Genomic DNA, 15,273 nt, shown 5'->3' with positions numbered 1-15,273 from the left:
CTGTGTTATGGGATCGGAGTTAGACACCAAATACAGGGGTATTTCCAAGTATCGTGGTTATAATGGGGGGTCAAATCAAAAAAATCAAAGGAGGAAGTGAAGAGGAAAAAGGTAGAATCGTCCTCCTCTTGATACTGTTATCCAACATAGGGATTCTACCATGTATTATGTGAATATATATGCACCCATGTGTGTGCTGCTATTTTTATTTTATTTGAAGTATTTAGTCATATGTGAAAAATGGTGCAAAAGGATCTGAGCTGCTTCTCTCAATTTGTGGGAAGGGCAATGTTTCAAAAAATTGTAAAATACACACTGAAACCTGATTCAGTGTCATGCTTCACCATTGGGGTCTTCCCGCCCCTCTACGGGACGGGGCGTGCTACGACTTACGTAGATGCAGGAGCACTTTATTCAGTGATAGGTGAGTATGTATAGTGCGTGGGATCGTGAAAAGAAAATGTGAGAAAATAAAAATAGCAGCACACACATGGGTGCATATATATTCACATAATACATGGCATAATGGGGGGGGGTCACCTCCGCTGCAGTCACACATTTATCAAGGGGTTGGGGTGGCCAGCAGTACTGACGTCTCCCCGTCCGCCGTGAAGGACCACACCGACCCCTTGACAAATGTGTGACTGTGGGTGGGTTCTGTCCCTCAATCATAACATGAAGCTTGAAAATATCCTGTCTTGGGTTTTAAAATCAGATCCGGTAAGCCTTACATGAGATGTACGGCTGGATCCTACCCAGAGCCAAGTGCAGTGTGACTGTGGTTGCACAGAGCTTAATTTGAGCCGCTGGTTTCAGGTGATCAGCACTGGCACTTAATTGTCAACACCAGCGCTTGACATTCTGCCACAAGGTGGCGCTGTCTGGCTAATTTAGAGATGACCACAACAACAGTTCATTAGTAAATCAATCTACATTAAAAATACTAGTACGTGCTGCCTACTCCAGTCTAATAGCTTTGGGGCCTGAAATAGTCCGAACTGTCAGGCTTGTAGGAGTGTGATGGTTAGGAGTTGTGTTGTTACGATCATTGGCAGCATGACTGGGGCAATGTCTGGTGCAATCTGCACTCCCCCCCCCCCCCCCCCCCCACCCCCCACCCCCGGCCCCGCAACATAGCTAAGGCACAGGTCGCCCCGTGAGAGCGAAAGACTGCTTGAACAACAGCGAGGGACTGACTAGAGTGGGGATGAAACTACATTAGCCACCAAGGGTCCTACGTCTGTTACCTGTATGCAGCACGCACTGTGATGCCTGGTTGCAGCCAAGGGGTTAAATAGAGGGGTAGATGGCCGCATGCGGTCACTCCGACACGGTACCCATGGCGTAAAGATCGTGTGGTCTGCTGCTGCACGAGGACCGTGTAGGGCAGCGCTACACTACCGTCTGACAGGGAAATGCTCGTCTAACGTGAAGATTCTGTTGAATGTCACTATGTATGTTTTAAAGGGTCGCAGTAGGATTTGGCGACCTCGTTAGAGCTCGAGCTTATGTTAGACCGACGCCCGGAACGAGTCTTTCGCCAGATCTCTACCCTCTCTTTAGCCAGTGCTCCCTAAGCTGCACCCCAACCACCTCCACCGGGTCGGTGTCAACTTTCGTCGTGTTATGTAGGTGTAATCCCTCCGCCGGTTCTCTTGGTGTCAACCCCAAAGCCAGCCCTTCTGTGCCAGTGTCACCCCGTCGCAGTCAAACACCTGTCGCCCCCGTGCCAGTGTAGCCCCTCCCGGTTCTCCAGGGCGCCCTGAGGCCTCTACCTTGACCCCCCTCAGGACTCCGGAGCGTGCCCGGCTCTTGGACCGGACTGCACCGCTGTCCTCAGATGACAGCGAAGATGGCGCCTATCCGTGTTTACATGTGTGCAGCGCAGAAGCCCGCGCCGCAGACAGGGCAGGGAGGGCAGCCCCCGACGCCGTCCCAGCCGAGGACCCCGCAGCCCCGGTGGTAGGCAGGGCAGCACTGCGGAGGGAGCGCAGGAGACTCCCCCGGGCAGCTCCAGAAGTGCTGCAGCGGCAGCGCAGACACCGCCTCCTTCCTGCGCTACCTGCCGAGCCCTCCTCCTTCCTCCAGAGCGCAGGCAGCGGCGGCCGTGCGCTGTGGAGGCTGCGGGGCCGCGACACCGCTCTCTCCCGCGGGAGCCGCCATGGAGCCTGCCGCGCCCGCCCTGGGGCTGCTGTCCCTCAGCGAGGCCGAGCAGAAGTGCTACTCGGAGCTGTTCGTGCGGTGCCAGGCGGAGGGGGCGGGCAGAGGGACCGCCGCCGGGGGCAGCAAGGTGGGCGAGCTCTTCAGGGCAACGCAGCTGCCCGCGGACACACTGCACCAGGTGAGAGCGTGCTGCTGGCCGGGCATGTTGCGCCCACATTCAGCTTCCTGCAACGCAGCCCTTCCAGCACAACAGCACTACTTCCCAAAACACAAACTGCCGCTGACCGCATCACTTGCAATTACTTAGAATCAAGTTGCACTTACAAAAATTCCATTACATTCTCGGTTCACCTTCCTTGCTTGCCATATTTCCAACACGTTTACATTTCTTTGGGGTGGGTATACTACGGTTTGAGTTTCTTTCTAAATTCTTGTTTTACTTAAGACGCCTTATTCTCATGTCAGTCTACATGCAGGTATTCACATTCTTCCAAAAGCCTTGTTTACTTCTCATATCTTTTCAGGTAAAACTGCAGGTAGTCACGTTTTCCTCGTGCACAGCACGCATCGCTGCTGCAAATACACGCATCGGATGTTGAACAATATACTTTCTTTGCTCTCTGCAAATATAACCTTGGTTCACTGTTTAGATGCGTATGTTTCGTCCATGCTTTGAATATGACAGACTGCCACACATGGAGCTTTGACAACTAAGCGCGCGGCTACGTGTTTTACTTACTTTACATTTTCTAGGGTTCTTCTGGTCTGCATGGTTTTCGAATCCCTCACACTTTGGATGCAAATTTTGCACCTCCAGGGCTGGCACGATTAGTCCGTACTGCACCCCCCCCCCCCCCCTAATACAATGTTTCTGGTTCTGCACATGAGTGTCCTATTGACAGATGAGCACGGCTAAGCCATGCTTCATTCTTCTTGAGAGATTTTTAGGGTCTGTTTGCCTTTCCCATTTTTTTTTCTAATTAGGCTGTTGCACGCATGGTACAGTGTGATCGAGACCTGAAGAGCAATGGAATATTGACTTTTGCACCTGCTATTTCACTAAAACCTACCACAAGCAGAGCACAAATTATGGTTGCATGAGTTTACCATCAACTTTACGCTGGTAATATGATGCACAACGAGTAAAAACAAGCATTGGCATAGCCAATAGGTCTCGCCTTTGGAACCTTATAAGTGTTTAGCCATGCAACAGTTGCATAACTAAATACTTATAAGGTTCCAAAAGCGAGACCTATTGGCTATGCCAATGCTTGTTTTTACTTGTTGTGCCGCGAAAGTGATCGCGATCATGATCAAACATCAAAGTGGACGTGTGGCCACGAAAGTGAAAGTAATCGCGGTAAAAGCGGCGCGCGCGCCAGCGCACGCGCCGGCGCACATGCACTGTAGGTCTAGGCTGGCCTGGTAGCACTTTTTGGAGCCCTCTCAATAAGTCTCGCCAGACCAGCGCATGCACTGGGTCAGGCGAGTCCTAAAAAATCAAAACTAAGATGCAAACAATGGGGTAAACTTTTTTTAAGCATTGAACTCTGAAATATCCCAGACTATTGCTGACAATTTGTTTCGTTTGGTGTTTTTTGTATAGCGCTGCCCTTGCCAGTTCCTTGGCTATTTTGACATTATTGGCTGTCTCAGAATGTTCACTATTACCTTCAAGTTGCAGCTTTTCACACTGGGGAGAGGTGTTTAGGTGAAGGGTCTTCTAACTTTCTGCCTGAACTGTGTGGACACTGCCTTCTGTAGGTCTTGTTTTTGCCCCCTAAAATGATGCTGCACCATGTGAATTGAACAGTGTTGCCCACAAGCTGTTGCGTTTCCTTTTAGGGGTTTTCTTTTTTGGGGGGGTGGGGGGTCGCATCTTGTGCCTCTCCACCAGGCCCATGTCAGCAGTCCCAGTTGATGGTCTCTCCTGCATAGAGTACCATAGATAATTGATTGCGTTAAATCATGCGAATATGCATGCGCGTAAGTCGGAGTCGATATTGGCCAGTATTTGTGTCTTCCTTGTTCTGCACCTCCTTGTCTCATTGCCTCTCTGTATTCGTTTCCTTGAGCGTCTCTACCCCTTGTCCTTATCTTTCCAAATGTCTGTGCTTCCTTGTCCTCCTGCTCTCCTGTTACCCGAGAATCAATAGGGAAGTGACAGGTTCATTCATTCTGCTCCATAATTTCTCTGTACAGTGTTCCCCAGTCTTGGCATCTGTTACATCTCCTCTCACCCAGCCTACTTTAAGCTGGTGTCAGCACGCCTCTTGTGTGAGCAGCCTCTTGGCCTGGCCTTAAGAATTCATCAAGCCCTGAGTAGAGATGGAGCCAGACCAGGGAGTGTGAAAAACCCGCACTGTCTTCCTTCCTCTCTCATGGAGAGATGGTTTATTGATTTGTAAGGGTGAAGGGGGCTTTCTAGTTGCGTTGACTAGCTGTGTACCTATTACCATGATAAATAGATAGCCTGGCACATGTGATGGGCAGCAGCGTCTCCTCCGCAATGGTGGAGGAGCGTCGCTCCACCGGCTCAGAGCCAGCAGCTGAAAAATAAAACAATATTTGATTATCGTTTTATTTTCCAGCTGCTTGTTGAGCCAGTGAGGGGAGGGGCCGGGCCATGGGAGGGGGGAGGAGGAGAGATAGGCTCACTTTTAAGTGCGCATGTCAGTTTGGCCCGGCCGTCTTAGACCAGCCAAACTGACATGCACATTTAGGTTTTCCAATCCAGCTGTATTGCACAGCCGGGGTTGGAGAAACAGCACAGACTCGCTGTGCCTGAGCGTACCCTAATCCAGCCTGCTCACGCCAATCCCCATGCTGCTCTCACGCTTGAGCAGCGCAGGGATTGGATGGGGAGTCTGTGATACTGTCCCAGGGGCTGCTGGGACCAGGAACTGGAAGCAGAGGAGTGCAAGGCGGCCAACAGCACTAGGCAAGTCTTTTCGTTTTTTTATTATTAAATTCTCGCCCCACATTCTCCCGCCACTCGCCCCCTCCACTCTTTATCTGTGTCGGCCGCCAGTGGTGATGGGAGCCTGAAACTAAAAGTGAGGCTTGGATATTTTGATGTGTGTTAGTGGCATTAGTGTGTACTCTCCAAGGGAATGAAAATGTGGGCGATAAGGGACATCAGTGTATCCCACAATCAGTGGCATAACGCACAATGCTAGGGCCCCCTGCAGAATGTGAAGAGAGCCCCCGGGGTCTCCCATATCTCTCATATGTTCATTGGTCTTGGGTTGAATGTGCGTCTCCTGAAGAGCAAGGAGTCCCCCTGCTTTGCACCCTGGCCCTCGAATCTCTTATTTACTTTAGTAATAATGAGTGGAGAATGGCGAATAGGAAAGGAGATGGATTCTGTTTCACCAGCCAAGCAAGAGTCCTAGACTTCAATGACTCCTCTGTGTAAGTCATTTTTCGCCCACAAGGAAAAGCTTTACAGTAGATTTTTAGGTGAAGTGAAATCCCGTGGGACCCACAGGACAATATTCAGAGAATCCAAACTGCAATATTCCCCCTGAAAGTGTAGCTATTTATCACTTAGGGAAACTAGCATTCTGTAAGAATATATGCAGAAAAGGAGTTCAGTTTACTCTAGACTTACAGGTTCTTACAATGTATGGGACCCTAAGCTGTTGTTTTACTCCACGCCACACTGCTTCCACTTCCCCAAGCTGAGATATATTAACTTAGGAGAAGCAGTTAATTATTTAACAAAGCAGGCACACAGTAAAAAAACTACCAAGGATAGTAAAACAAGGTTCCTGTAATGCATACATGAATGTGCCCGGAAAATTACCTGAGTGAGGCTGCAGTAAGCAGGAGTCTATCAAAGCATTGAATGAAAAGGGAACATGGAAAATAACATCAAGAGGATAGTTGAATGCCCCTTACAACTTTGTGTTTTCCTTACTGTTACTACTTTCCCCAGGAAACAGCCATGTTCCAACCAGACCCCTAAGTAGTATTGCCCTACATTTGCCTTTGGTGGTAGGTTTAATGTGTGGGCTCAAATATCCGCTAATCTCAGTTTTTTTTAACCATTTATATCAGTTGATGCTTTTTTTGGTATGCCAAAGTCGAAGTTTGATGCACAGAAAATGTTGTCATTCCTGCTCCAGTGTTAATTTAAGTATGAAAGCCTTACTGGTAAGTGTAGTGCTGAAGAAAGGTCTTTTGTAAGATTCTGAGATGATTTTGAGTACACATGGTTGCCGTATTGCTCAGTGCCTTGTGACTCACTGGTGAAGGTAGCAAGCCCATGGACGTCATTTGGGAGTAGTCGGGGGTCGCAACCCAGAGATTAACCCCTTCAGTGCCACGCCCTTTCCCCCTCCTGTGCCGGGCGTTACATTAGCGGGCGGGGTTCATGACGAGATAGTCTCGTCATGGGCACAGCGCAACCGTGCTCCATGACGAGACTATCTTGTCATGGGCACAGAAGCGGTTAAGAAGGTACCTAAGGACAACATTGAGGCCACAGCACTGCTTTTTCAGGTATGAAGTGTTGGTGGGTGCCTGCAGGTTTTTTGAGGGGTATGTATTGGTTTGACGGAACTGTGGGTGTTCCATGAGGGTTCTGTCACACGCTACTGGAAACTATGTGAGGTGTGTTGTTGAGTATGTGAGGTGTTAGAGGGCCATGTCTTGTTGATTGTGTGCAAAGCGATTGTGGGGCCATAAGATGGTTGATAGTGCTGTGGGGAGAGAAAATGTAAAAGGTCACAGGCGGCAATAAATGAGGAACTTTATGTACTGTCATATTGATTCTTTGTAGAATGCTTTATTACATTCAAGGGCTATTTCAAAGCTCTTCAGGCGGAAAGTAAGGGAGTAGTGAGGGAGCAAAAGAAAAGAGGGTAGACTAGAGCAGGCTGACTAGAGAGAGAGAGAGAGAGTGGAAGGGTAGAAGGGTTGGAGCATGAGACAGTAGAAATAGTTATAGAAGTTAAGACAGGTCATTCCATTAATGCACCTATTAAAAAGCCTCTTACAAATTGGCCTTGTTGACCCTGCAGCGGTTTTTGTGGCCGGTCAAATGAGCACCATTGAGTTCAATAAATATAAGTCTTGTTATATATGCTCTAAACAACACAGAGCGTGAGCTATGTAAATGGTCAATATCAATATTTATAATGATTAAAGTCCACCTTTGCTTTATCCTGCCGTCCATCATACTATTTTTCTAGCATCCTAGCATCTTTAATTTTTTGGGCTGTTCAAAAGCCCCCAGACTTAAGGCACCCTGAAATTCCAACTCGGTTTCTTCCCATGAAAGCCTTGATTCTCTGAGAAAGAGGAGACCGCAAAACTCTGTATTGACCTTGTTAGTTTTGAGGTGGTACCCTCTCTTCAACCAACATGTGGCCAGGTCCTGGTTCATGGCAGTTTCATATTTTCTGGAGATGCCTTCTGACACCGCTATAGATACGTTCAAGGTCTACCAACCCACCCAACATTTGGGTCATGTTTTTTTTACCAAGAGCTGATAGCAAACAGTTGAGTAAATGTGAGCAAGAAAGTGATTGCCATCACCCCAGCATGACTAGGACAAGTGATGATTATGAACACTACTTGGGATCCACTATTGTTTTTCTCATTGGGTGATTACTTGTTTGGAGGATGGAGCTGCCCACAGGAAAATGACAGGGTCAGCCCATCTCCCACTCCTTCCTTCTCCATTGACAAGTGTAGCCCATGTGAAGTCCCAACTTTGGAATTTCATCGTGAGCCAGTGACCAACACAGCAAACTAGCTCTGTCCAGCAACATTTCCTGTTTCACAGAAGCTGGGAAGCGTCCTTGAAGACAAGTCCAACTTGATCAGCTGGCTCCCAACATGAACTGTGCCTTTGGATATGACTGCCACTATGCTACTGCCTAATTGCCAGGATAGAGGATAAAAGCTGAAGGTTCCTTCAAGCCGGTTGTAGAACCTTTACATAACGCCTCTGCATGGATCCAGCAACGGTGCTGTCCTGGATGTTTTGAGCTACATGTTGCCCTTCTCTTCAAGTCTAGGACTAAGGGCCTGATTTAGAGTTTGGTGGGCTTAGTACAGACCATCAGGGTAATGGTGCTTTGATGGGCAACTGCCCACCAAATTTAGAGATGCCCGCCAGCCCAGCGTTCATCTCTGTACTTTGAAGGAAACTACTATTGTAGTTCCTGTCAGTGAACTAAAAGTTTGGTAGACAGCTGCCATTGGTTTTAAGATGTTTGATTGCAACAAATGATTTGAGAGGTTTTTCTGCTTTACTCGGACCAGATGTAGTTTAGACAACTAGATCTGGTCAATTGACTAAACATAAGCCTGATCGACCACCAGGAACAATCTTAACCGCAAGATCCTAAAATAATTATCCCACAATGAGGTATCCCATGGCAATGTTAGAAATGGGATCTCTGGTTGGCTAAAGCTTGTGCCAAAGCCAGGAAGAGACCACCACTCTAGTCAGGGCAAGGGAGCTACACGCCAAAGATAACCCCTGCTCACCCCCTTGGTAGCTTGGCACGAGCAGTCAGGCTTATCCCGGAGGCCATGTGTAAAGCGTTTGCGCAGGCACAAAGCAACAACATACCAGGCACACCACAAAAAACTCCACACAAGGTTATATCAAAAATAGCCTTTGTATTCTCATAACACATTAGAACAGTAATCACATAATATACATTGTGCCACCTGGCACTAGGTCATATCTACAAGGGATTATATACAACTGACAGGGCCCACTGGACCACTGTCAGAACCATCACAAAGTGAATTTAGTAAAAGTAAGACATATCATAAACGTACAACCAGTAACCACTGGTAACCACTGTACTCAGCATCATCCTGTAACATAAACCATATTATGCACAGTATCACATTAGGCGCGAATTACATTCGGCACCAACCTCCCCAGCATAAACACATTATGCAATCAGCTCATAAGTCTAAACGCATTAGACCCTAACCTCCTAAACATCACTCACAGTAGGAGTATAACACAGTAGGAAATAATCTAACCAGCATAAACACATTATGCACACAATCTCATCCATAAACGCATTTAGAGGCATGAATCACAGTAGAGAATCACATTTCCTAACATCACATAAATCACATCGGGGCCTGGCGCCCTACAAACCTAACAGTACCCCTGGCCAACTGGCCTTCTCAAAGGGGCTCAAATGCCCTGTGTCCAGAATGTCAGGGCTGCTGCCAATGCAGCATAGTTCGCAAGTGCGCAATTGCGCTGGGGCAGAGGAGTGCATCTCACTCCTATCTCTGAAAACCTGCCCTCAAAGAACTGTGCGATACCAAAGAGGATGATGGACGGAGCGTTAGAGCAAATCAAACACTCACCCCCAGTCAACTGATCTGGGTTTAATCATTCTTTAGCTCACTCCACCACCCCAGTTCAGACATGGCCATATGCAAATCAGTCTGACCCTGTGCCTCATGGGAACAGTCCAGCCCGAACTGCCAAGCCATGCCTTCCCTGGACCGGAAACAAGCATCCTGGGACCGGTTTCGGGTTCATAACCCTCATCAGCCAGGCTATCTTGAATCCAGTGGCAAAGTGAGCAAGGGACCCCCGTCTGGGCATACCCTGCCAACTTAGGGCGAACAAAGCGATACTAAAGGGGATGATGGACGGAGCGTTAGAGCAAATCAAACACTCACCCCCAGTAAACTGATCTGGGTTTAATCCATCATCATTCTTTAGCTCACTCCACCACCCCAGTGCAGACATGGCCATATGCAAATCAGTCTGACCCTGTGCCTCATAGGAACAGTCCAGCCCGAACTGCCAAGCCATGTCTTCCCTAGACCGGAAACAAGCATCCTGGGACCGGTTTCGGGTTCATAACCCTCATCAGCCAGGCTATCTTGAATCCAGTGGCAAAGTGAGCAAGGGACTCACGTCTGGGCATACCCTGGCCATGTCTGAACTGGGGTGGCAGAGTGGGCTAAAGAACGGTGATGGATCAAACCCAGATCTGTTGACTGGGTGTGAGTGTTTGATTGGTTCCGATGCTCCGTCCATCACCACCCCCTTTTGTACCGCCCAAAGAACTGTGGCCTAAACGTAGCAGCTGGCACTAAGTGCTGCGCAGCTGTGAAGAATTGTGAAGGTCCTGGCACCACTGTGCCTCCTGTCCTGCTCAGGGACTCTCTAAGGTAGAAATGCGCAAAACGTTGCCGCTGCCTGCGCTCTTGCAGGGCAGCTGGAATCAGCATAAACACCCGGGCACCACTGTGTCTCTGGACCCCCCCTGGGGCCCTTTGCAAAGATCATGCCCAACGTTGGAGCCACGCGGGCTCTGAAAACAAAGATGCCCCCTTGATGGAGTGGCCTGCTCTCCTGCAGGACCACTCAGGCACTGAAAATGTGCCTCGCTATGCCCCCAAGTCACTGGGGCCCTCTGGGCCTATAATTCGGCCCCCTTGTTGGAGCGGCCCGCTGCCAGGCGGGGCCGGTCAGACTCTGTGCCTCCATCGGCACCATACAACAAAGAGCCCTCACTCACCGTCTCTCCTCTTGGCGCTGGGGCAGCTTCTCCTGCACGTGGGGCTTCCCTGTCCTCACGGGAGCCCCGCGCTGCCATCGGCGGCCTCGGCTGCATCAACACTTCACTCGGGCCCCCTCCTGGGACCCGGTACTCCTCTTTGGTTCTCCTGGAGGCGGGGTAGGCACCCGTTCTCCCTTCTGCCCGCACTTCCTCTCTGCAAACCGGGGTTCACATCTGCTCACGGGAGCCCCGCCCTGTCACGGGAACTTCTTCTGGTCCTGCTGCTGGCTCCGCCCAGAGGCAGGCGAACCTTGCCTGGCTTCCGGGTCGGCGGCCATTTTTCACTTAGGCCACGGCGGTGATTTTTAAAAGCAGGCAAACAATGTGGGGTGGGAACCCGCAAAGGCAGAGAACGCGGGGTGGGCACCCGCATTTTAAAACAATCATAAAGCGGGGTGGGCTCCCGTTCTGCAGGCAAAACGCGGGGGAATCCCTACGCCGGGGATTCCCTCCTCAAGGGGCAGCTTAGCGCTGCGGACCCTTCGCTCTCCCTTTTCCTTCTCAACCAAGAGTAAAGTGCTCATAGGGCGCTAGGAGCCCCAAGAAAGTCCTCAAAGATGAAGGGGCAATGCAGGGCCCAGGGAGGCAAGCCCTCCTGGCAGCCCCCCTCCCCCCCGGGCCCCAGCAGCAGCAAGCCCCCTCCATCAGGAACAGCACAAAACTACAGACTGAACAACATCATGGGGTCACAGCACCTATATTTATATCAGCAAATCCTTTGTCTACAGTGCAGGGCATGGGGGAACCAGATGCAACTGGTTCAGGGGGCATTTGGAGCACTTTGTTTTGCAAGCTCCTCTTCCCCTTTGTCAGGTGGGGGGGAACAACCTTTACAACGCAACTTTTACAACGCACTACCTTTACAACGCATTTTTTACAACGCATAATCCATTACAACGCATGACATTACAACGCATGACACTACAACGCATTTTTAAAAACTACCTTTACAACGCATTCCATTACAACGCATACTACCATTACAACGCATACCATTACAACACATAATATTACACTACACTATCCAACACTTACCCTACTGTTGCACCCCCTGGAGTTAGAATAGTAATTTTTACCCCTATACTATCCAATACTTGCCCTACTGTTGCACCCCCTGGAGTTAGAATAGTAATTTTTACCCCTATACTATCCAACACTTACCCTACTGTTGCACCCCCTGGAGTTAGAATAGTAATTTTTACCCCTATACTATCCAACACTTACCCTACTGTTGCACCCCCTGGAGTTAGAATAGTAATTTTTACCCCTATACTATCCAACACTTACCCTACTGTTGCACCCCCTGGAGTTAGAATAGTAATTTTTACCCCTATACTATCCAACACGTACCCTACTGTTGCACCCCCTGGAGTTAGAATAGTAATTTTTACCCCTATACTATCCAACACTTACCCTACTTTTGCACCCCCTGGAGTTAGAATAGTAATTTTTACCCCTATACTAGCCAACACTTACCCTACTGTTGCACCCCCTGGAGTTAGAATAGTAATTTGTACCCCTATACTATCCAACACTTACCCTACTGTTGCACCCCCTGGAGTTAGAATAGTAATTTTTACCCCTATACTATCCAACACTTACCCTACTGATGCACCCCCTGGAGTTAGAATAGTAATTTTTACCCCTATACTATCCAACACTTACCCCACTGTTGCACCCCCTGGAGTTAGAATAGTAATTTTTACCCCTATACTATCCAACACTTACCCTACTGTTGCACCCCCTGGAGTTAGAATAGTAATTTTTACCCCTATACTATCCAACACTTACCCTACTGTTGCACCCCCTGGAGTTAGAAAAGTAACTTTTACCCCTATACTATCTAATACTTACCTTAAATGCAATTTAATATTATGCGTTGTAATGGTATGCGTTGTAAAGGTATTATGCGTTGTAATGGAAATGCGTTGTAAAGGTAGTTTTTAAAAATGCGTTGTAGTGTCATGCGTTGTGATGTCATGCGTTGTAATGGATTATGCGTTGTAAAAAATGCGTTGTAAGTGCATGCGTTGTAAAAGTGTGCGTTGTAACGTCATACATCCTCAGGTGGGGGCTCGTCATCAGGCACACCACAGGGGGGCAAAGCCAGCATTCACTAGGGCAGGCACCATCCTATTCAGAGTCAGGGGATTACCCTTCCCACTACTCTTACTCCAGGTGTCCCTTTCAGCCTAGCACTGAATCACCCTGTCCCTCCTGGAGCCACCCACACCTCTCAGCTCCTGTCACTCACAAGCCAGACATCAGGCAGGTAGACACATGGCACACAGAAATGCCAACTTCTAAAAGTGGCATTTCTCCACCAGTCATCATAAATCTGAGCACACCATTGCGCAGCATTTATTCTCACGAGTTCATACATACTAAACTCGCCCCTGCGCTCCTCTCATACCAGGATTTACCATGGACACACTTATCCCCAATGCATTCCTATGGGAGGGCAGAGAGCGCACGCACTTTACACTGGACCACAGTGCTAAAGTGTCCAGAGGCCTAAAACCATGAACACCATGTCAGACTTTAAGGCAAAAAGTTTAGGGGTGAACCTGCCAAAAAGGCCAAGTCCAACAGGCACCATACTAGTATTCTGGTATAAACTGTGCCAATGGACATTTTTATCAGTTTTATTGCATTTAATCAAAGCTTACGTTTATTGTAATTTTACTGTTCATGCTTTGGATTGTTTCACAAACGTTACTAGTGGAGTTAACAGATTTGGTAGTGGGATCATTAGTTGGTCCCTGAATAACAGGCAATAACTTTAAAGTCAATGGGCCCGATTCACAGAACAAACTTAAGACAAAATCCTAAACTTAGTACCATTTTGGTATTCACAGAATGCACTTACTACTTCTGGTATTCACAGAATGAACTTACTACTTTTTCGATTCACAGAATAAACTTACTACTTTTGCTATTCACAGAATGGATTTATGACTACTAAACTTACATCCGCACTCGGGCCGGAAATTCCGGCCCGGAGGCGGGGCTTCCGGCCCGGAGGCGGAGCTTCCGGCCCGAAGGTGGGGATTCCGGCCAGTGGCGGAGATTTAGCCATGGCCAAAATCTCCACCTGTGGTCCGGAAGCTCCGCCTCCAGGCCGGAAGCTCCGCCTCCGGGCCGGAAGCTCCGCCTCCGGGCCGGAATTTCCGGCCCGAGTGCGGACGTAAGTTTAGTAGTCGTAAATCCATTCTGTGAATAGCAAAAGTAGTAAGTTTATTCTGTGAATCGAAAAAGTAGTAAGTTCATTCTGTGAATACCACAAGTAGTAAGTGCATTCTGTGAATACCAAAATGGTACTAAGTTTAGGATTTTGTCTTAAGTTTGTTCTGTGAATCGGCCCCAATAACTTCTCCTTAAACACCCTTGTTAAATAATTTCAGCACTCTGGATAGCCCTGGAACTATCCAGGATGCTGAAATCCCGCCTACAGCGGCATGGACCTATGGTTTCCTATGAGGCGCAATTTCAATGTGTACTCACTGTGAGCAATTACTTGTCAGCAACAAAAATTATCTGAAACGGCACAGTGATTGCAAGCAGTGGGTTTGGGGATTCCATTTAACAGTGGGTTGAGTCAGATATTTTTGGTGCTTACTAGTCTTTATTTGTACTGTTTCACAATTTTAAATTGTCAATAAAGCATTAATCACTTTTCCAAGTAGTAACCCTGTCTAGACAGTCCATCTTTATTGTGATTGTAATAGTAATGTTATTCTTTATCTTATCTAAACTTTCACACCACTACTCAGTTGCTAGGCCTCGATTGACCAACCAAGCCACACCAGAAAATAAAGGTGGTGGAGGCTTTCTGTTAAGGACTCTGCATGCTTGCCAGTAGGGAACACATACTGCCTCACCTTTGAGCCTGCTAGACCAGGTGTCTCTAACCTTTTCTGTAATAAGAGCTACTTGTCTTCAATGAAAATCATCCTGAGCTACTAATAGTGATGTAATTGTGACCAGCCAAGATTGCCAGCAGCGATAACATCAGTGCATTAGGCAGCATTTCCAGCATTAATGTATAAAACGCTTGGAAAATTTGAAATGACTGTACACGGGCAATACATAAAAGCCATTGCTGTAATCCCCCTGGTACCAAGGTAATAATATGCGTAATACAGCTCTCCAACTCAAATAATAGCTTTAAATACATTTTGAAAATGCAGCCATTTTTCTCCAAACACCACCTGTGAGTTCTAAAAATACTCTTATTTTCTTCTGGAGTACATGCTTTTTAATAATTTTTGTATACAAATAATAATCCAACCAAGCAAAAGCTTCTATATTATTAGGCTGGGCAGCACTCAGGAGACCTTCTCACAGGTAGCTGGAGAGCTACTGACAGCTCACAAACTACTCATTGGAGAAACTTGTGCAAGACATTATCTGTAACTCTAGGATCTTCAAAAATACTTTATAGTTTTGTATTAATAATAGCTTATATTAAATTGTTTATATTCTTATTCTCATTTGCTGAAGAATACATTTCTCCCAATGTCAACATAAAAATGTTAAGAAG

At 47.7% G+C, this 15,273-nt stretch overlaps 1 protein-coding gene across 3 annotated transcripts in view; it reads left to right on the top strand.

Moving 5' to 3' along the window:
• The first annotated feature begins 1,989 nt into the window (after positions 1-1,989).
• The window catches only part of REPS2 (RALBP1 associated Eps domain containing 2), an 856,334-nt gene continuing 843,050 nt past the window's right edge, over positions 1,990-15,273 (top strand). The window contains exon 1 of one of the 3 annotated variants that reach the window (XM_085622671.1): positions 1,990-2,341. In XM_085622671.1, the coding sequence (XP_085478797.1) occupies positions 2,162-2,341 (180 nt within the window). In that variant the 5' untranslated portion in view covers positions 1,990-2,161. The remainder of the gene's footprint in view (positions 2,342-15,273) is intronic. The other 2 variants (XM_085622668.1, XM_085622669.1) reach the window with 2 other exon arrangements.

This window comes from Triturus cristatus, chromosome 8 (assembly GCF_964204655.1).
Source record: "Triturus cristatus chromosome 8, aTriCri1.1, whole genome shotgun sequence".
Lineage (NCBI taxonomy): Eukaryota > Metazoa > Chordata > Amphibia > Caudata > Salamandridae > Triturus > Triturus cristatus.
This window is presented reverse-complemented; position numbering and strand designations above follow the sequence as displayed.